The sequence below is a fragment of the Drosophila nasuta genome, unplaced genomic scaffold (genome assembly GCF_023558535.2).
Source record: "Drosophila nasuta strain 15112-1781.00 unplaced genomic scaffold, ASM2355853v1 ctg22_pilon, whole genome shotgun sequence".
NCBI classification, from domain to species: domain Eukaryota; kingdom Metazoa; phylum Arthropoda; class Insecta; order Diptera; family Drosophilidae; genus Drosophila; species Drosophila nasuta.
The window spans coordinates 111,320-125,442 of NW_026869442.1; the positions used below are offsets into that span (position 1 = coordinate 111,320).

Genomic DNA, 14,123 nt, shown 5'->3' on the forward strand with positions numbered 1-14,123 from the left:
TCAATTCGAATGTATTCGAAATCGGAGCGGAGGAAGGATCACGTGATGAACGTAAAAAGGATGGGAACATGATGGAATTAAGACGAGAGTACAACACCATTTCCAAGATACTTGAAGCTAAAATAGAAAATCTAAAAGAAAAGCCGAATATTATAACCAAGATGCAATGAGGGCAGCACACCATGAATACCCATCGATATTCGCCCAATATTCAATTTTCCTCGGCTCCGCGATTCTCCAAAGTTAACAATATTTAAAATTGTTAAGTGAATAATTGTGCAGTGCAAATTGTTTAAACCTTTAATATTAACAATGACAATATTAACAATAACAATATTAACAATAACAATAACAAAACAAATTATAATTGTGCAGTGAAAATTGTTAATAACTTTCTAAATCAAGTTTGTTTAAACAAATTGTAAAATTCAAAAATTATTGTTAAACAACATTATAAAAATCAATTTTACAATACACAATAAAATACTTTAAAAACAATAATACAAATAAAATAAACTTTATTATATTCAACCAACAAAATACAAAAGAAACAAACAAAAACATCAACATCAACATGAATCCCGAGAACATCAACAACTTCAACAACACCACCAACACCATAATTGGGGAGTATTGCTATTCCTGCCAGCATTACCTACCTGCAGGTGGATGGAAGAATCAAGCAGATTGTGAATGGATACAAGGGACGTATTCTCCAATACATGTTTGAGAACGAGGGAGCGGATGTTAGGATGCCTATTGAATTGCTAAATGAGGCTGGATTAGCACTGATCCCTCACTTGGAATGCGTGATGACTACCCACCTATCATCCAAATGCAATTTTGAGTTGTTTGCTGAGTACATGCTAATAAAAGAGCATGATATTCAACAAGAAATAAAATCGTTCCAGAGCACAATTGGTCTGGTTACGACTGGATCCAACTTCCTTCGCTTCTTTGAATCGCATAAAAATGTGATAGACGCAAAAAATGAGTGAGTTTCAGGAAAAGGACAGCGGATGCACCTTGATACGAATCATTAGGCTGGAGCTTAATGTTTACAAATGTGATCCGACAAAAGGCTCTAATCATTTTGAGCTTCCGCTTAAATTAAAAATAGAAGGGCAGTTGTTAATGTACATAACAAAGATGCCTTCTGTTTTAAGTGGGCAATTATATCAGCCCTCAAACCAATAAATAGGTCATACCATTGCAATAGTTATGGTATTGAGATCACGTCCAATAATTGAGGTGAATAACGTAAAGATTGACTTCAATGGATTAACATTCCCGATGGAAATTCGATAAATAAAAGAAACCATCACATAAGTTTAAATGTTTTCGGGTATAATGAGGAATCTGACAAAATAATTGGACCGCTTTACTGCGATGGAGTGGAAATGAGAATCCACATTAACTTATTATTCGTCGACGGACCAACGGCGGTTATTCATGGACACTATGTGTGGATTAAAAATATTTCATCGTAAGTACATTCAATAAATTTGAAAATATCACAATCACCTTACAATTTCAATTTTCACACACAGTCTACTTGCCAAACAACTGGGTAAACAGCGTGTTAAGCGTGGGTCTGTAATCAATGCTTACAATACTCAATGAGTAAGGAGAGGGCGGCCCAACCTTCATTGAGATGCAGTCCGTGATGGGATGAGATGGTTACCGAGGGACCAAGGAAGGATCAGAAGATTACCTTTAAAACCATCACCGTCAGTTGGAGGTTCCGTTCGTCGTGTATGCAGACTTTGAATGCATATTGGAACCAGTAACATTAGATGTAAGTGCAAACTCCAAAATTATTAATAAGCATGTGCCAGTAGCATTTGTGTGTATTTGACTCTGGCGTAGATAAGTTTGTTTCGAAGACAGGAGGTGATGTCGCTCGCACTTTCATCAAAAATTTAACGTCAGACTTGTCCGATTTGTATGAGAACCACATGAAAATAGTGATTCCAATGCACATGAGTCATAATGAGTTAGAAAATTTTAGGAAAGCGACCATTTCTCACATATGTAAGGGTATTTTAAATAATGATAGAGTGAAAGATCACTGTCATTTTACAGGTAGATATAGAGGTGCAGCCCATAATTCTTGTAACCTTAAATACAAGACGGGTGATTTTATTTCCGTATTCTTTCACAATTTCTCCAAATATGATTCTCATTTGTTTGATAAAGATTTTGGAGAAATTGAGGGGAAATAAAAGTTATTCCTTTGAATAAGGAATTATATATTTCAATTTCTAAATATCTCCCTCTAAGGAAAAATACGCTAGAAATCAGGTTTTTGGATACTATCAGATTCATGCCCTCTAGTCTAGACACACTCGCGGGGAATTTGAGTGAGGAGAATTTCAATGTGCTGAAATCACAGTTTAAAAACAAGTCAAATTTTGAACTACTTCGCAGGAAAGGTGTTTTCCCTACGAATATTTAGATTCTGTTGAAAAACTAGACGAAACTTCTCTCCCACCAAGGTCCAAGTTCTATAGTAATTTAACAGAGTCAGAATGTTCAGAAGAGGATTACGCTCATGCCTTCCAAGTATGGTGTCATTTTAATTGTCGTTCATTGAAGGAATACTTAGAATTGTATTCAAAAACTGATGTTTTATTGTTAACAGACGTTTTCCAAAATTTTAGGGCAATTTGTTCTTCAATTTACAATCTTGACCCCGCCCATTATTACACTACACCAGGATTGTCGTGGGATGGTATGCTAAAACCACAGAAATCGAACTCGAGTTACTCACTGACATTGATATGATTACATATTTTAAGAGTGGAATTCGGGGTGGGTTGGTGCAATTAAGTCATCGGCATACAAAAGCAAACCACAAATACTTAAAAGATTTCGATCCTACTAAAGAATCGGAATTTTAATGTATGTGGATGCAAACAATTTGTATGGTTGGGCTATGTCTAAACCACTACCATGCGGTGAGTTCAAATGGTTAGACACGAATCAGGTTAAGAGTTTTAATCTAGAAAATATTCATGAAAATAGTGAGTATGGGTATATTCTAGAGGTTGATCTAGATTACCCTTACTCAATCCATGATGAACATAATGATCTACCATTCTGTCCGGATAACAAGCTACCATCAAGCACTTGTAAAACTCCAAAGTTAATAGCCGATCTCGCTGAAAAGAAGAATTATATCATATACTATAAGACTTTAAAACAGTGTATAAGACATGGCTTGGAATTAAAAAATTCACTCCATCCTTCAATTTAGGCAGAAGCCTGGCTCAAGAAATATATTGATATAAACACTGAGCATAGGACCAGAGCCAAAAATAATTTTGAAAAGATTTTTTCGAATTATTGAACAATGCTGTTTATGGAAAAACCATGGAAAACAGTGAAAAAGGGTGGATGTACGAATAATAACGGAGTGGGAGTATCCAATTGAAAATAGGAAGTCAGGGCGACCCAAATTATGTGCCAGGGATTTAATATCAAAATCTAATTTTCATAGTGCATCAAGCTTCAGTGAAACTATGTATGCAATTCAAATGAAGAGGTTACCCAACATTTGTGATTATTATTATATGGCCATGACAACCCTTTATCGGGTCTCAGCCTGAAGCGCAATGTGCCTCCACGCGTCTCTGTCCTGAGCGCGCCTTCGCCAGTTGGTAACACCAAGTGTGGACAGGTTTTCCATCACCTGGTCTTGCCAACGCATTCGGGGTCGTCCTCTCCTTCGTGTCCCAACAATCACCGCATCAAACACCTTACGAGCCGGAGCGTCTTCATCCATACGGGCAACGTGGCCCAGCCAGCGAAGTCTTTGAGATTTCACTCGATTGGCCACGTCAACATCACCGTACAGCTCATACAGCTCGTGGTTATATCTGATGCGATTAACATCGTCCACGCAGATTGGACCAAAGATTTTACGAAGAATTTTCCTCTCGAACACTCCAAGAGCAGCTGCATCTGACTGCGTCACTGTCCAGCACTCCGCACCATATAGGAGTACTGGAAGAATGAGCGTCTTGTAGAGTGTGGTTTTTGTGCGTCGAGAGAGAGCTCTACTATTGAACTGCCTACTGAGCCCAAAGTAACACCTGTTGGCAAGTGTTATTCTCCGCTTAATCTCCAGACTGACATCATTTGTGCTTGTTATAGCAGTGCCTAGGTAAATAAACTCCTTGACGGACCCAAAGCTATAGTTTTCTGCAGTCAGCTGAGAATCAAGACGCCGCGATTCTCTGCTAGAGCACACCATAAACTTTGTTTTCTCCATATTCACCGCTAGTCTTGCTTTTGCTGATTCCTTTTCAATAGCCCCGAAGGCTCCTGTGACATCACGCTTGGTGCGGCCAATGATATCAATATCATCAGCGTAACCAAGGAGCTGGACACATCTGTTGGTTAATATCGTGCCCGTCCGATGTACACCAGCCTTTCTTATTATACTCTCCATTAGAATATTGAAGAGTATACAAGACAGCGAGTCCCCTTGTCTGAGGCCACACTTGGTAGTAAAGGTTTCGGATTGGCAACATCCTACCTTGACAGAGCTGATGGTGTTGCTCAATGTCATTCTGCAAAGTCTAGTCAGCTTTGCTGGTATACCAAGCTCAGACATGGCGGCATATAGGCGATCTCGCCGGGGGCTATCAAATGCGGCTTTGTAGTCGACGAAGAGATGGTACGTGTCGATCTGGTTTTCGTAAGACTTCTCCAGGATTTGGCGCAAGGTGAAAATCTGGTCAACAGTGGACTTGCCAGGCCTGAACCCGCACTGATAAGGTCCAATCAGTGCTTCAGCATGGGGTTTCAGTCTTTCACACAATACGCTCGTTAGGACCTTGTATGCAACTGGAAGAAGACTAATTCCGCGGTACTTGGTGCGCACCGCGGCATCACCCTTCTTCAGGATGGGACAGATCATGCTGAGGTTCCAATCTTCGGGCATGCTCTCCGTGAGCCATATCTTACTGATTAGTTGGTGCATGCTTCCCACCAACATATCACCAGCTGCCTTAAACAATTCTGCCGGCAGGCCGTCAGCACCTGCAGACTTGTTGTTTTTAAGCCGTTGGATTGCATCCTTGACTTCGATATGACTTGGGATTGGCACTTCAATATCAGTGCCATAGATTGGGGTTCGTGGATCATAGTCTTCAGAGTCTGTGCTTGAGCCAGATAACAGACTCGAGAAGTGATCCCTCCATAACCTCAGCACGACCTCTGCTTCTGTGACAAGATTTCCATCATCGTCCCTGCACGCCACTGCACCAGTCTTAAATCCTTGGGTCAGACGCTTGACCCTCTGGTAGAAGTTACGTGCTTCATTTCTGCATCTGCTGCTCTCTATGCTCTCACACTCTCGCCTTTCCTGCTCTTTCTTCTTGCGTCTGAAAAGGCGTTTTTCGTCTCTTCTTCTCGACCTGTAGACATCCACAATAGCTCGTGTCGCCCCAGCCTGCAGTGTTCTTCTTTAGGCGGCGTCCTTTGCAGCTGTTGCGTCATGACACTCCTGATCGTACAATGGATTCCTTGTTAGAGGACGCTGGAGTCCAAGCACTTCCTCTGCCGAAGCTCGCAGGGAGTGAGATATGAGCGCCCACATATCGCTTATGTCTTCAGATATTGACGGTGCTCGGCTTAATAGCCCCGAGACGTGAGTGGAGAATGCATTCTTCGCCTGTTGTGATTGCAGCTTTCCGATGTCCAGCCTTCTTAACGCACTTCGACGTGCAATCTTCGCCACACATAGCCGTGTGCGAATCTTAGCTGCAACAAGATAATGGTCGGAGTCGATGTTGGGACCCCGACAGGATCGCACGTCGAGTATATTAGATGCGTGCCTTGCATCGATCACGACATGATCGATCTGATTTCTGGTCAGTCGATCGGGAGAGAGCCAGGATGCCTTATGGATGTCCAAATGACGGAATCCAGTACTACGAACTACCATATCATGCGCAGCTGCAAAGCCTATTAATCTGAGACCATTGCTTGAGGTGGTCTCATGTAGACTAAATCGCCCGACGGTGGCACCAAAGATGTCTTCTCGTCCTACCTTGGCATTAAAATCCCCGAGGAGAATTTTAATGTCATGGGAAGGACAGCGGCCATAAGCTCGGACGAGCTCCGCATAGAAAGCGTCCTTGGTGGCATCGTTCTTTTCCTCCGTTGGGACATGTGCGCATATCAGGCTGATGTTAAAGAATTTGGCAGTAATTCGGATCGTTGCAATTCTCTCGTTTGTTGGCCGAAAGTGAGAGACCCGGCGCCGCAGCCTGGCACCTACAACGAAACCACAGCCAAATTCATGCCGTTCTGGATGGCAGCTGTAGTATATGTCACAGTTCTTCTTCTTTATGCAGCCTTGTCCTATCCATCGCATCTCCTGGATAGCAGTGATGTCAGTCCTACATTTATTGAGGGTATCTGCTAGTTGTTGAGCAGCACCAGGTCTGTACAATGTTCGTACGTTCCAGGTGCATACTCTCAAATCATTGTCCTTTTTACGCTTGCTATGGTCGTCAACGTTAGATCGGTTCCTTTCCGAGGCTTCTCTTGCTTCCTTCACTGAAAACAAAACCTAGTTTGTAGAGTTAGGACTCTCGTCGCGCGATTTTAGTTTGCCACTCAACGGCTGTCGAGTGACAATCCAGGGAGAACCACGTGGAGGTAGTGCGTCGGCTTGAAGAGAGCAGTGACAGGAATCATGCTGGCATTCACCAAGTTGAATGCAATCAGACACTTTGACCTGTATGCTTTCCCCATTCTCCCCACAACATTTGTGATAAACCAATTTATTTAGGATTTGTAGTGCTGGAGATGTCAAAATACTAAATGTATGACTTCCATTATGACTACATGAAACCTAAGTTTGGGAAAGCACTCAAATTAAATTATATGGATACGGATTCATTTATTTACAGCATAAAACAAATGATTTTTATGCAGATATTCAGGATGATGTGGAGTTAAAGTTTGCCACGTCCGAATTCCAGATGAGTTGGCCGAGATGTATAAGTTTCAGAAATGTAATAAGAAACGATTGGGTTTCTTTAAGGATGAAATTTATGGTAAACCAATGACTGAGTTTGTTGGTCTACGCCCAAAAATGTATGCGTACACATATGAAAATTTCGATAACTCTGGTGAAATATGCATAAAAAAAATAAGGGGTTAAAGGCATGTTGCTTGAGGGACATTTCATTTTCAAACTATTCAAGTACTTTGTTTACAGGAAAGCAAGAACGTGGAGATGTTTAGGTCTAGAGGGCATGAAATCAGTATAGTCGAAATAACAAAAACTACATTAGATAGCAAGGATAACAAGCGAATAATAGAAAAAGATAGGATTTCAACTATAGCAAGAGCACATTATTTAGTAATTCCCTTTGAAATTGAGAGTTACATATAAATTCTAGAAGCGGAGTCAAGAGTTTGGCGCATCCAAATATTTGCGCTAGAGAACTCACACAGTTATCAAACTAGTGTGAACAAAATAAATAATCTTAAAAGAAAGTTGGATAATAATGAAAGTGCGATCAACAATTAGTATTACATTTCATGTTAATGGATAGGTTGAAAAAAGAAAACTAGATGTTTAGAATAATAAAACAATACTTTATTGAAAATTAAAATGTATAAATAAAAAAAAGAAATGTTTAAAATTAAGTGTACATATTAGTAAATTAAGAAAAATAAAAAAATTTTAAATAACTTGAAGTAAAATAAAAAGAAAAAATACAAAACACAAAAATTGTTTTCAATCTTATGTTATATTATTACAAAATTTCATTCTTATGAATCCAGCTGTCTTCGGTTTTGGGGAAACCCAACCAGCGCACGAGAGCTCTATTGCCTTTCTTTTTTACACTTTTTCAACCAGATAAGTGTTAGGAAAACTTGTTTTTTCAGTTCCTCTTTGTAGAAACCACCTTGAATTGGATTCCCATTGAAGTCTTGTAGTAAGTATGTTGTTGGGTAACTATTTTGTACTTTGCTTATTTTAAAAATTTCAGTTGTCCAATTAGAGTATAGCCTTTTACAAATACGTGTTTGTACTTGCTGATGCGTACATAATCACCCATTTTCAATTTGCTACCCGTAAACATTTTAATGTTGTTGTAGACAGTTTTCAAAATATGTTTCTCATTATTAGTGTTTACATTAATGGGTGGCATTTGTATAGTTTTATGATATCTATTGTTGTAAACGGAAATTGGTGTTTTGATTATATCAATACACTTGTATGTCCCATTGAAACTGCATTCACGCCACATTAGGTCTTTTAATGACCTATTAAATCGTTCAACAATTGACGCCTTTAGACTACTAAATGTTGAATAGTGGTTGATTCCATATCGTTTCACTAATATCTTAAATTGAGTGTTAAAGAACTCTTTACCATCGTCTGTTTGAAGATTTTTGGGGAATCCTCTCCCTGATTGAAATATTTTCTCCATGGCCTCAGCAACGTCTTTTGCATTTTTAGACTTTATTGCTTCCCCATCCAAATTTTGACTATGTGTCTATCACTGTTAGCATGTAGCGATACCCATTGTTTGAGTGTGCATACTTCCCCATTTCAACCAAGTCAGCTTGCTATAATTCGTTTATTCCTTTTGTTATGACTCTACGTCTAAGAAAATGCTTACTTGAAGGAGCATGTATTTCATTAATTATTCCCCGTCTAGACATATTTATTACTTCCTTGTATATTGTAACTTCCATCATTATCAATGTAGAGTCTTGGTATTTTCTCACGTCGTTTTAAATGAATAGAGATCTGCTTATCATTTACATAACGTCCAAACTTGTCAACAGACATGATCATCATGTAAGCTCATTTCAATATTATCAATCAATTATATACGAATTTAGTGTATAATTTGAGCCTCTCTCAATTTTCAATTATTGAGGTAATTTCATTTGGATCGTCCCAATATACATAATTGGGTTTATTCGTCGCGAGTGACATGAATCCAGTCCCAGAAACAATTGATTTTGAGATTTTAGGTGTAGACTCAGCAGTGCGTGATTTTGTTAAGAGTGGTTTAATAATTTTTGTATATTTCTTTGCTTTTGTTCCTCAGTTTTGTCCATCATCCAATTCAATTTTTTGTGAGTCACATTAATATGTGAATTCCCATTAATTGTCCACTTGCCATTTTGTATGGACCATATGTCTTATCAAAAGATCTTCCCGTGCCAGTTCACTGTGTAACAAACGGATTATACATAGCCTATGATAACGTACTCTGCTTACGGGGGCCGACTGTTGCTCCGGGCAAATGGGGTGGGTTTTGTTATCTATAGGAGCTGAGGTTACATTATTAAAAGAGGTAAGCAGACTTTATCGATATCTTAAACGGCAAAAATCTGAATTGGCATACGAGCAAGCCTAAAAGTCGAAGATCACAGATGTTGTGGATCCTCTTCTATACCCCTCCGTCCTGTAAAGCCCATTATGGTCTTTACCCTTTTTATTGTTTAATTTATGACACACACAACTATACTCAGGTGCCCGAAAGGCTTACTTTAATTCATTTTCAATAACTTCATAACGTTAAGACTTTATAATCGGACTCATTTTCAAGGGCGGTCAATACCCTGCAATTCTTCTTAATATTTACGGTAATACAAATCTATATATATAATACTTTAATGGTAAATATGGCATGTGTTAAACCCTATACTGTTGACACTATTATATTTCAATTATCGGCCAAGCCGTACTTACATACTTTTACTTTTGTATAGATGTACACAACTCACTGATGATCAGGCCTGATGATGAATGATGTGTGTGTGTTTTATGTTGTTGATGAGATGATGTACATATGTTTGCTGTGTGAACTTCCAAAAGAGAATTAGAATAATGTTAACAGTATTGAATATCGACTACATACCATACCATGTACTTATAAAACTATGTATATTACAAAAAATAAGAAAGCTACGTTAATTGATTCATTTTAATTTAACATTGATGCAAATATCGATACTTTTAAATTGTACAAACTAATCAGCGGCAAACAGGTGATGGCTATTAGCCGCGGAAGGTCATCATGGACGGCGACAATACTTGGGATGCTCCTATGGGGCATCACTGTTTAGAACATAGAAGCAACTATGCTCTATCCCTCCTCTGAACGGCTCATGGGTCCCTGTTAGCCCATGCTAACAATTTTGGCGCGGCCCTATGGGGCAGCACCGGTAGGAGACGTGTCGATCCTCTGCTCGACTGCTTTTGCCTTTTGAATTAGTCCAAGTTAGCCGGTGCTAACAATTTTAGTGCGGCCCAATGGGGCAGCACCGGTATGATTCGAGGCGATCCTCTGCTATGGCACTAATTCGCTTGCTGAGTTTTATTCCAGTTAGCCGATGCTAACAATTTTAGTGCGGCCCAATGGGGCAGCACCGGTAGGAACAGTGGCAATCTTCTTTTTAGCTTTTTAGCTTATGTATGTGCCCACTGTAACTCCAGCAGCAGTTTTGCGCGCCGATAATGCGCAGGTGAAAATACTATATGGCGGTGGCCAAACTGTTTAAACGCTTTTTAAACGTTTATAGACCCACGCCGCGCTAACTTGCAAATGCCTAAAAATATTTCTTATTAGAAATATGTATGTGCCTATGTAGCCTACGTACCTTATAATTATCCAAACAAATACTCTGGTGGCTAGATCCATGCAGATGAAGAAATATTTTAACTTTAATACAATTCAGCGCTGGATTGCTGAATTTTATATATAAATTTTATACATCAATTTTTCCAAATGGTCCACGCGCCTTGGTACCAGAAACGGAAAAGGAAAATTTCTTCTTCTAATGTGTCTTCGATAATATTGAGCTTACACAGAGTTGATCTCAACTATTCGATCAATCCCTGTAATTTATTTGTGTGAATGCTAATTTACTGTCAAGGGCTGCTAACTCGACTAAGTGACATGTAATATGCGATTAATCGATATTAGTCAGCTGGATATGTTTACATATCGTGAAATAGCCAGAATTTGCAAATGCAAATTATAAATTTAAATTGCACCCTCACACCACAGGTTTGAAGGCAGTGGCAAACTGTCGCTCAAAGCTGAAAAAGGGTGATGTTTACCAAATATCTTTTGCGTGAAAAGTGCCTAACTCCTTCCCATCCAAATCTTCAAAAGATACAACGAGTTGCCGATCTTGCTTTTGATTCTGGCTTTTACTCCTACGGGCGCCAATTTGGCGTTGAAATTATTAGCCAAGTTGCTGAGCTTGAAGTTTCTTTTGACTACTTCTTGGCCTATTTGAAAGGAACGCACTTTACTACGCAAATCATACGTATTCTGATTGGTGTTATACGATTTTTCTAGGTTTTTCTTAATGTTTGCACGAATTTTTGTAAATTCATCTAATCGTTCTAATCTTGCAGCACCTTCATTTATCAATTCTAAGTTTGCTAGCAGTTTATAATCCTGCGCATGGCAAATCATTTGCTGTCCAAATACTGCTAAATAAGGAGACATGGCGATAGATTGATGAAGATGGGAGCGCAAAGCACAATTGATACGATCAGATATTGATCCCAATCACGTTGATCTGATCGTAAATATGATCGCAATGCAGCATTGATACTTCTATTGACTCGCTCGGCAGCATTAGCTTGTGGCGAATACGCTGCAGTGAATGTGTGATGATTATCTGCGATGTGAATCTTTTAACCGCTTTTTAAAATGTAAATTTTGAAAAGTGGTCTAAAATGATGAAAATGCCAATATTTCCTCGCTTCGACCTTGGAAAGGGTCAATAAAATCAAATATAACCTTTGAAAAGGTCTCTCAGTAACGATCTGCTGACCCATTGGTGGCTTGAGAACGTGAGTTGGATATTTGCAGGTCCTGCAAGTATCACATTTCCCAATGTACTCGCGTACATCTGTAACCATACGAGGCCAGAAGAATTTCTGTCTAATCCGATCTAAACATTTTGAAACGCCACAATGTGAAGCAGATGGTTGATTGTGTGCAGCTTCTATCACACTGGTGCGTAGTTCGAGAGGAACGACTAATTTCCAATTAGATTCATCATGGTCCGGGTGACCATTAGAAAAGTCGATACGATGATACAGGAAACCGTTTTCTATTCTATAATCAGGTGAATTTAATGCAATATATTTTGCTTTCATGGCTTGGTAGTCTGAGGACTGAAAAGCATCCGCATTTAAATTAATTTCAGGGACGATTTCAACTTCAACGGCATTTATATCTGCGTCTTCAAAAGAACGGGACAGGGCGTCTGCCACGACGTTTTGTGAACCTTTTCTATGTTCTATAGTGAAGTTAAACCCTTGCAATTTAATAGCCCATCGCGCTAATCTACCACTCAAATCTTTTTGATTCATGAGCCACCGTAAACTCGCGTGATCGGTAACTACTTTGAACTGATGTCCTTCTATATACATTCGAAACCGTTGTATGGCTAGAACGACAGCTAAGCATTCTAATTCGGTCACTGAATAATTTCTCTGAGCTTTATTGAGCTTCTTCGACATAAAAGATATTGGCCGTTCAACACCTTCTTCATCGCACTGAGCTAATACCGCACCTATGCCGTCAATGGACGCATCGCATTGCACGATAAAAGGTTTTTCATAATCAGCATGAACCAACAACGGTGCTGTGCAAAGTTTACTTTTTATAAGCTCAAATGCTTCTTGTGCGCTTGTATTCCAATTTAGGCTTTTGCCACGCAATAAGTCAGTTAGAGGATGAACAACCGCAGAGTATTGTGGAACGAAGCGTTGATACCAACCGGTCATGCCAAGAAATCTTCTGAGTTGTCTCTGTGTTTTGGGGACCGGGAAGTCATGTACAGCTCGAACTTTATTAGGATTAGCCTGTAAAGTACCTTCACCTACTATATATCCTAGATATTCCACTCTAACCAAACCAAATTGGCTCTTTTCGATATTAATTGTGAGACCTGCTTCTCGCAGTCGCTCCGAAACCAGCGCTAAATGCTCTAAATGCTCTTCGAAATTAGAAGACATTACCAGTAAATCATCGAGATATACCATAACTTGAGATTTCAACTGGTATGTAATTACTTGGTCCATTAATCGACACATGGTCTGAGGTGCGTTGCACAATCCAAATGGCATTCGTTTGAATTGATATAATGGACGATTAGTAATTGAAAATGCAGTTTTAAGTCGAGATTGGGGTTCCAATGCGATCTGCCAAAATGCATCCTTAAGATCTATCTTGGAGATACATCGCACTTGGGGGAGTCTACTTAAGATACCCTCTAGATTGGGCATTGGATAAGCATCTTTTATAGTTGCTTCATTTAATTTCCGGGAATCCAAGCAAAATCTTATTTTGTTTGGTTTGACTAATAGTACAATTGGAGATGACCATTCGGATGCTGGAGCTTCTTCAATTACACCCAGTTCTAACATTCGGTCTATCTCTGAAACTAACAGTTTTTCTCTGGCAGGTGACAAAGGGTACTTCCTTTGCTTAATAGGTTTTGAATTGCCGGTATCTATTTTATGCTCTAACAAATTAGTAAGGCCAAGTCCATCCCTTGTTGAAGCAGGAAATTGCTCAATAACAGTTTGCAATTGTGCACTCTGGCTGAGAGTTAGGGGCAACTGATTATTTTCAGCTTCGATAGCTCCTATTTCTTCCATCATAGGAGTTTGGACGATTGTAATACCTAATTTTGTCCATGAATCGATTCCGATAATGACATCAATCTTAATATCAGGTACTATAACGAAATCAATTTCAAATGGGGAATGGTTGTAGATCAGTCGGGCGATAATTCGTCAAATTATATGTTGTCTTTGACCATCGGCTGTTCGAACATTGCCAGTCGTCTTACGATATTTTAACTTTTCATTGATAATACGATTAGCAAGACTTCCGCCAATAATACTTTTATTTGCTCCACTATCCAGTAACGCAAACCACGGCTTGCCAAGGAGGTCAATTCTAATAAATGGTCGATTATCTTGTTTGATATAAGTAATGGTCGATACTGTGCAATATTTTAATTCACGCTTCGACTTCCAGTATTCTTGGAGGCGTTTGGAAGATCTAGATTTACGATCTTTAATCGAAGGTGACAAG

General features: G+C 39.2%; 1 protein-coding gene across 1 annotated transcript in view; it reads right to left on the reverse strand.

The window, feature by feature from the left end:
• Window positions 1–3,592: 3,592 nt before the first annotated feature.
• LOC132797804 (uncharacterized) overlaps window positions 3,593–14,123 on the reverse strand; it is a 36,747-nt gene continuing 26,216 nt past the window's right edge. Inside the window, exons 2-3 of the mRNA XM_060809578.1 lie at window positions 5,526–6,573; window positions 3,593–5,426 (exon numbers count right to left, since the gene is read on the reverse strand). Coding sequence (XP_060665561.1) covers window positions 3,593–5,426; window positions 5,526–6,573 — 2,882 coding nt within the window. The remainder of the gene's footprint in view (window positions 5,427–5,525; window positions 6,574–14,123) is intronic.